The 9,117-nt window shown below is 38.5% G+C and overlaps 1 protein-coding gene across 1 annotated transcript; it reads right to left on the reverse strand.

Moving 5' to 3' along the window:
- Window positions 1-270: 270 nt before the first annotated feature.
- Window positions 271-7,830, reverse strand: LOC134879019 (23 kDa integral membrane protein-like). Its single transcript, XM_063905241.1, has 9 exons — window positions 7,733-7,830; window positions 6,448-6,513; window positions 5,806-5,931; window positions 5,613-5,687; window positions 4,984-5,079; window positions 4,728-4,822; window positions 4,197-4,287; window positions 3,356-3,439; window positions 271-654 (listed from the first exon to the last, which is right to left on the reverse strand). Exons 1-9 carry the CDS (start codon window positions 7,790-7,792, stop codon window positions 532-534), a joined length of 816 nt encoding a protein of 271 aa, XP_063761311.1. The 5' UTR covers window positions 7,793-7,830; the 3' UTR covers window positions 271-531.
- Between the last annotated feature and the right edge of the window lie 1,287 nt (window positions 7,831-9,117).

Here is a 9,117-nt window from a genome sequence, read left to right on the forward strand (position 1 = left end):
CCTGAGTACTTCTACTTTACTCAAGTACAAGACCTGAGTACTTCTACTTTTAATTAGTTTATAAGAAGTTTAGTTTGGAGTATTTATTTTCCTAATATAACTTGTACTTATCTCGATATAAATGATATTGTTTTTTATATCATTTTAAAGTAATGCTCAGTAAGTACAGAAAGTATTTGCTACTGGTTGTTAAATTTTCAAATTTAGAGGTTGACTCTCATTGGACTCATCGCACCCTCTGGTGGCTGCCGTTAGAAACTACACCTGAAGTCGCTTTATAAAATAAACTTTATTTATAACACGAGACCAAACACTTCATCACAAGCAGCTGCCGTTCCTTCTTTATTTAAAGTCTCACAGCAGCCCTAAAATCTGGGATAATTCTCCACAAATAATCACACAAACATCTGATGAAAAGCAGAATATTCTCTTCTTAATATGTGCATCCTGTCAAATATAAATATGGTGTTTTATAGAAGAAACTCAGCTCCAGAAAGAGTGCATGGTGTAGATTTACTGAGGGGTTAAAGGTCAGGTCAGGGAGGGTTTAGGTTGGTATTTCACTCGGTTGAAGTCGTCCACTGTAGTTTCCACCTGAGGCTTCTTCCAGTATTCCTCCAGACCCAGCGTCAGGCACAGAACAATGGCCGCCATCTGAAACAAGAACATGCTTTATGTAAAAAACGTTTTTCATCGTCTTTAGGGTTTCATGTTAATGGTATGATGAATTCATCTTGGATGTATTATCCCGAGTTATGTGTCTTTGATTTTGTAAAAAGGCCCAAATATTTGTATCACACTTATTCGCTTTAAAGCAACTAAATATTAAAATACATAAATATAATTAAACTATTATTAAGATGTAATTGTTCAAAGCATTGGTCAAATAAATATATTTGGTCCAGCAGTGGCTCAGTCAGAAACTTGGAAACTTGTTGTGTTGCTTTTCATTATCTGAGCCAGTGGTAGCATGTAGATGTTGAATGATGTGAAGAGGCCCCAAGATGGAGCCTTGAGGAACCCCACATGTCATATTTGTCAACTGGGCGGTGCTGGCGAAGTCCATAGGGGCTTGGTCTGGGAACTGGAAGGTCACCAGTTCAAGTCCCCGAAAGACCAAGTGCCACCGTGGTGTCCCTGAGCAAGACACTGGTTACCTACACTGCTCCCCGGGCGCCGTACATAATGGCAGCCCACTGCTCCTAACACTAGGATGGGTCAAATGCAGAGACCGCATTTCGTTGTCCTAGTACTTGTACTCTGTGCAATGACAATAAAGTTGAATCTTCAATCTTCAACTCTGATGTGTAGCTGCCTATAGAAATAACGTTTTTCCTGTCCTTTAAATAACATTCAAACCAATTTAGAACTGTTGCCGAAAGTCCCAACCAGTTTTCTAATCGGTCTAGTAATATGTTGTGGTGAACAGAGTAAATGGTAGTAACTTTACTCCACTGGGGTTAAGTAAGTTCTCCAGTCCGTGTTTTAGTACACCATCGGTCTAACCATGGTTTTCTTATCTTTATTGTCAAACTCATAAAAGAAAATTCCCAAACCGAAGGCCCCAAAAAGTGGAGGAGGAAGATGTTTTAGGAGGATTTGCAACCTTCAGGATTAATGATTCATTTAATCCTATTTTAATTGTAGTCCTGATATTCTTAGCTGAATGTCATGTAGAAAAACAAATAGGAGTAAAAAAAAAAACAGCCAGATTATTTTTTAAATGCTTATAAATGCAACCGATTCATTTTGGAAAATAACAACCAAAATTAAAGTATTAAACGACTTAGTGAGTGGACCGTGGCCCCGCCCTCTTTGGCCTGAGATGAAGCATTTGCTATCGGACCCACCAGGTGTGTCCTTCCAGGGAAAGGAATCTGACTTTCAACAAGGTGTGACGAGTTATTAAGAGACATCTATGATATGTGCTTGAGGCGTCCACATTTGGCTCTTTGTGCTTGGCCTGTTCCTCCCCCCTATGAGAACAAAAACAATTCCATTCTGTTGTTAAAGAGGCGGTATGAGCCATATTCATTTTTGCATTATTTCATGTCATTTTGCCCTGGCTGTATTTGCTGTGTGGCTCAGCTGACCTCGGGTCAGCCCAGTTAGGCCATTTAACCGAGGCAAACCCAGACACAGGTGTTGCTGATTTGGGAAGCAAACAGTTTTTCTACTGCGCCTTTGTGCCTTTGTGTTTTTGATGTGGTGAGCTATTGGCAGTTGGTTGTTTTGGTTACATGTAATATGAGTTGAAGTTATGGCCGCTGTATGATATACGAAGGAACATAAACCTGCCAGATAATCGTAACATTACTGAACTTTCCGTTTTGCTGTGTTCGAGTGCACAGGGCGCACGTCTAACTTAATCCTCCGTATTAGCAACCAGTACTAGACTTCGTTTAGGACTTGGTCAGTACAGAGGCCCTTTTGTGCTTTAAGGAGTTTCCCTTTCCTTCAGTCTGTGATAGGTTTTAGTGCATGTGCACATGTTCTGCAAAGGCTAAAATCCCAGAGTTCCGGAATGCAGTGACATCACACGGAACACTCGGAACACGCTTCTAGTAGTGTGCAGCAGTGGCTCAGTCCAGCAGTGGCTCAGTCAGTAGGGGCTTGGACTGGGAATCGTAGGGTCGCCGGTTCAAGTCCCCGAACAGACTTGAAATATGGAAAGTGGACAGCTACTTGGAGAGGTCCCAGTTCACCTCCTAGGCCCTGCTGTGGTGCCCTGAGCAATGCACCGGACACCTCCAACCCCCCCTCCCCATTGCTCCCTGGGCGCTGCACAATAGCTGCCCACTGCTCCTAGTACTAGGATGGGTTAAATGCAGAGGACCAATTTCACTGTGTGTGCTCTGCTGTGTGCATGTGTGTGACACTAAAGAGGGTTTCATCCTCCCATTCTAATATATAAAATAAGCCACATTTAAAATCATATTAAATTCTGATTTATTTTCATTTTAAATGTAAATAAAGTATAAAAAATAATAAATGCATCTCTGAATTATTCACATTTTATTCAGCTTCCTTAAAAAGAAAAGAAAATGATGAAATATATTTAAAAATATACAAAAATAAAACTAACAAACATCATCTGATTAAATTCATAAATAATGAAACTCATAAATAATTAAATCTACGTTATTTTTCCAGCTAGTTTAAATGTATCACAGACATAATATAGACTTTTTCATCACACTTCTATAAATGTCAACTTCATGACACTTCTGGTACGGTTTTTAGAAGCTTTGACGATAATTGGCTGCTGTATAATTGTTTACATCCCCTTTTGTCATTCAGGACAGAAAAATGTAGATGAAGTAGTTTATTTGAGAAAGAGAGTGTGTAATTTCACCGTGATGGTGGCGACGGCTGAGATGATTCCTATCCGGAGTTTGATCGGGAAGCTCAGGTAGCTCTTCAGGATCGGACCGCAGGGCTGAGGGTCAAACAGACACAAAAGGTTAAAACAACCATCAGAAACATGTACTTTAATTTGTTACCTGTCCAACTTGAAAAGCAGTAATGCGAGTTGAATAGAAACAGTCGACACAGGATGCATGTGTGTGTTTTATGGACAAAATTCAGAGAAGATAGAAGGCGGTGTTGAGCAGAAACACACAAGTTACACACAGGGAAATGAAACAAGCATACACTAAATCCCACTTTCTTCAAAACATACTCCTTAATTATTGGTCACTAACTATTGTTTCCTCTTGATAACACGGCGAATCATCATTTCTAATTAAAAAAGCCTATCATTTCAACATGAACACAACTCTATGGAACCTCACTTTACTGGACGGTTAAAGCTAACAGCTAACGGCTAACAAGCTACCCTGTGTATTTTTATAGAGAACATTCATTAGTGTCTTAAAGTGAGTATTTCTGATACAAAACCATATATATATCGACTGAGGGACGCCGTACATGTTGAGTACTTTGGGTATTACGTTTCCTACGGTACTGTCCCGTTTTCTTTTAGGACTTTTAGCATCGACTATCGGATAAATTGACATTTGTAGTTGTAGAAGGAAGAAGCTTGAAGGCTGTTTGTTGAAGTAACTCAGAGATTAAAGACAGGAAAAGAAAGAAAGGAAGTCTGATAGAAGAAAGGAACAGTAACACACAGAAAGAGGAAGACTTCAGAGACAAAGAAAGGAAGGAAAAGGAAAGTAAGGAGACCATGTAGACACCTCGGAGTGAACCCAGAGGGAGGTCGGAGGCCGTCGCTCGCTGTCCACCATCACACAGGAACCATCAGAGCTGGAGTTACCGGACTGGGAGCTGTGGGACAAAGAGATATTACAGACACTGAAACATTATGAAGAGTCAAGAGTATTTTACTAGTTAAAAAACTTCTGCTGTTCTTCTATAATGTTGCGGGCCTTTGTAGAAACTCAAAGCCTTTTGTGCTATTACATTTACAGAAATCCAGAAGCTTAAGGGCCTCAGCGGGCACTCAAACCATGGAACTTTAGGAAGTGTTGTTCCCAGCGTTTTAGGCTAATGGAAAATCTAGAAAATGTTTTAGAAGCTCAAAATATTTAAGAAAAAAGGCAAAAACTTCCGTAAAAAAAGCTTTTTATAAGAAGCTCCAAAAAAAGAAAATCTATAAATTCAAAAACGTTGCTAAGTGTTTTAAAACGTGTTTTCCATACTCTACATACCGTTTTTCAACAGACTTTTCCAGGAGATTTGGTTTTAGTGTTTTTTTTTTGTCTCACCTCACTTGCTGGTCGGAGGCGGGCGGTGTGCAGAAACAGGAAACAGGAAGTCGATCCTCCCAGTCCTCAAAACTCCTCAAACCACAACAGGAGTCCTGAGAAACACACTCTGGAAAATGAGTCCTTTTGGTCTTTATCTTGAAGTCTGCACTTCTGCACTACAGTTACATTTTAAATGCATGACTTTGACTTTGGTACTTCCACTTTTACTGTAAGTTAACCATAGTTTTATTCCCTGCTTCTCTGTGTTTCTCACGGAGGCCTGCAGTTTGTTCAGTTCCCCCTGGATGTAACGGTCTGTTCTGTACAGCGGTGTGACGTTCAGGAACACCTCGTCAACAGCGCCGTCCATCTGCAGAAAACATACAGAGAACAGCAGAAACCAACTTCATATTAAATCTGTAGATAAACCAAATTAAAACAGATTCATTTTTCTTCAAAGAGTCTTATAAATAATACAATAAATAATTACATCTGTAAGAATAATAATGAATGAATCAAATATAACTCAGTGTTCGAGAAATGATTAAATAAATATAATCTATAACTTGTGTTTTTAAAGTATTAAAAAATATATAAATGGTTAAAACTTTAAATAAATAAATATGTAAAATATAAATAAAATCAATCACATTTAATTTAGATTCATTTTCTTCAAAGTGTTTATTATGAAATAAAATAAATATGAACATCTCTAAATTAATCTGACTTTTTTTTACTTAAGTGAAGAAACTGTAAGAAATAAATCAAATGTAATGCAAATATTATTTATTTTTTAAGGCTTTATTATTATTATTATTAATAATAGGAATCCTCTTTTATCTGTGCTGCAGTGAACACCTCGGCCTGCAGAGGACAGCAGCTTCCTCTCAGAGGAGAGTTTACCTGAGCCTGAACCTGGACCAGCGGAGAGGCGACGACCATCAGAGCCACGAACTCCACTAAGATCAGAGCGGAGAACTGGAGAGGAGACCACAGGTCAGGTGTGTGTGTGTGTGTGTGTGTGTGTGTGTGTGTGTGTGTGTGTGTGTGTGTGTGTGTGTGTGTGTGTGTGTGTGTGTGTGTGTGTGTGTGTCACCAGCAGCAGCAGTTGTTTGAGGTCCAGACTGGCAGCACAGACCCCGAGCACGGACAGGATGACGGTGATGGGGCCGAACACCTGGAGCACCAGCAGACCGTCACTGCTGGACAGCTGCTCGAACAGCTGGAAATACATCTCAATTCATTCAGACTTTATTCTCTTTAGAGTGTTAAAAGCCACTAAATATTAAATGCATAAATATAATTAAATCTCTTAATTACTCACATTTTATTTAGCTTTTTTATGAATAATTATTTACAAATTGATTAGATAGATTTTTTTAATAAAGAAAATGAAATAAATCATTAAATAAATTCATATTTTTTGCTTAAAAGCATTTATTAAAATACATGAATAATGAATCTCATATACAATTAAATGTACGTTATGATTTAACACCGTTGACTGCCTTTTTCCCACCTAATTTAAATTAAGTACACTTTGTAAAAAAGATCATTTTATATTTAATTTCTTAACTATGCAACGTATTAGTTATTTCTTTAATCCGTAACCCGTAAACATAATTACCTCTGGTGCACAGACAGACCAACAGGCAGCTGTAAAACCTTTTATTTGTTTTGTATTGGTTAAACACACACACACACACACACACACACACACACATACACACACTGTTACCTTGGCGACCGGTGTGTTACCGTCGATGGAGGAAAAGCCGACGCCGATCATCACCAGGCCGGACGCCTGCGGAGACGTTCAATTAGAGTCAGAACCACTGGTGTGTGTGAGTGTGTGTGTGTGTGTGTGTGTGTGTGTGTGTGTGTGTGTGTGTGTGTGTGTGTGTGTGTGTGTGTGTGAGAGGAAGATTTTAACTGCAGCAACATTCCTGAGAAACTGAGCTTCCCCCGAGAGCTGCAGCTCTGACGTCTCCGGGTAAAACTTTAAAAAAGAAATGATTCCCTTCAGCTTAAAGTTTCCATCCTCCAGCTGCGGCTAAGGATCCTCGCTCTGAATCTGGGAATAAACTTTATCAGTCTCTGCAGCGACGGAAAAGTAGAAATAGGATTCTAAAAAGGTCTTCCGGAACACGGTGACATCATTATGGAACACTCATGTTTCTATTGGCTAGCGCTCCAACACATTGTACGTGATAGGCTAAGGAGGCGGGACATCTCTAAGCAGGTTGACCAGTCACAACAGAGCCGGCCAGCTAACCGATCAGAGCAGACTGGGCTCTGGTTTCAGACAGAGGGTGAAAAGAGGGGCTGCAGCACAGACGGTAAAGCAGTCGTTGTGTATCCATGTTTAAATTTAAAAAAGGAGATATATAAGAAAGAAATATTAGATAAAAAGTAAAAAATGTTTAAATTAAATTAAAAAATATAATTTTAAACTTAATTAATACAAATAAATTGGACAAAACTGAATCTACTAAACAATAAAATATAGTCACACTCAATTATTTCCATAAACATATTTAACATGTATTTTTGAAATATTTTTACAAAGTCTTTCAGGACTTTTAAGTAAAAGTTGGAATAAAAAGCATAGATGACATTAAGCACAAGATAATGTGCAAAATTCAAACTAAAGTAAAAGCTACATTTAATTAAACAAATCAAACATGCACAGTAATTAAGAGTAATTAAGGAGAAGCAGTTACGTCTTCATTCAGAAAAACGTGCAAGTAAAAATAAAGTTAAGATTACGCAGAAGTAAAGGTAATATAACATACACATTAAATAATATGCAATGTGTTGACTAACTTTCATATATTATCCCTTTGCAATAGAAAGTAAAAAGCAAAGTTAGGTTAAAATAAACATAATACTCAAAAAGTTGTTTAAAATAGTTTTCCTCATCAGATCTCCAATCCAAGCGTCAGCTAGCACTAGCAGCTAGCAGCTAGCAGTTAGCAGTTAGCGGCTAGTTGTTAGCAGCCAACAGTTAGCGGTTAGCTTACCATCAGCAGCACAGTGACACAGATGGAGAGACCCCGTAAGTAACTCCTGTACCGAGCCATGATCCCGACTGAGAGAGGAGAGAGCAAACACAGAAAGAGAGGGTGGGTGTGTGTGTGTGTGTGTGTGTGTGTGTGTGTGTGTGTGTGTGTGTGTGTGTGTGTGTGTGTGTGTGTGTGTGTGTGTGTGTGTGTGTGTGTGTGTGTGATGGATGTTGTTTAAAGCTCAGGAGTGTTTGGCTGCAGAACGAAGAACATGACCAAGTTAGGAAGATCAGCTGGAGAGAGGAGAGGAAACAAGGGAGGAAACAAGGCAAGGAGAGGAGAGCAGAAGAGGAAACAATGAGATGAGTGGAGGAAAGGAATCAAGGAAGGAGGAAAGGAAAGGGAACAAGAGGAGAGGTATAAAGGATGTTGGGAAAGTAGAAAAGGAGAGAGGAACACAAATGGGGGAAGGAGAGGAGAGGTAGGAAACAAGGAGAGGAATGGAGTGGGGAGGACACAAGGGGGGAGAAGTAAAAGGAGAAGAGGAAAGGAAACAAGGGTGGAAACTAATGAAGACAAAGCAAGAGGGGAAACAAAAGGAGAGGGAGCAGGAGATAAGGAGGTTATTGGAGGTGATGATCGTCTGTAATTAAGGAGAGGGAGGAGGAGTGATTGATGGATAAGGAGATTGGAAGCAAAGGAAGAAAAACAGGAAGAAGGAGGGAAGGGAACAAGGATAAAAACAGAAAGTGAAAGTGGATTAAAGAACAACAAATAATGAGGCAATATTCATGGAGGCGTTTTATAAATAAACAAAGGACTCACAAATAAATCACAAAGAAAAGCAAACATGACCTTAATTATTGTGAAGTCTCAAAAAATCACAAAGTTCTAAAGAATAATGAAACGCAGATAAATGCACAATGTAACTAATTTGTTAAATTGAGAAAAATAAACAAAAAATAAACAAAACTTTTTTTAAAATCAGAGTAAAAAACAAAATTGAAAAAATGATGGCATCACAAATAAATACAAAATAAAACTAATTGCCAAATTGACTTTTTTATGATGTAAAAAGTCTCAAACTTCACTTCAACTATACCTCAGTGCAGACTATAGATCACAACCTTCCTTTCTGTATTATTTGATCAGATATGTTATTGTTCTGTTGGTGCAAAAAGGGGAAAATACCCGAAAGAAACTAAAAGAATCTCCAGAATATTGACTTATTATGTCAACGAAAACAAACATCAAAAACATTTCTATCACAAGAGTATGCCAATTATTGCCTTAATTATTGGCTATATTTAAACACTTATCCCGTAAAGCTCGTTGAGTAGAAATAATAAGATGTAAACGAACCGAGAGGAATTCAGTGAGTCATTGAACGCAGCGCTGTGTTG

The sequence above is a fragment of the Eleginops maclovinus genome, chromosome 17, assembly GCF_036324505.1.
Source record: "Eleginops maclovinus isolate JMC-PN-2008 ecotype Puerto Natales chromosome 17, JC_Emac_rtc_rv5, whole genome shotgun sequence".
Classification (NCBI taxonomy): Eukaryota; Metazoa; Chordata; class Actinopteri; order Perciformes; family Eleginopidae; genus Eleginops; species Eleginops maclovinus.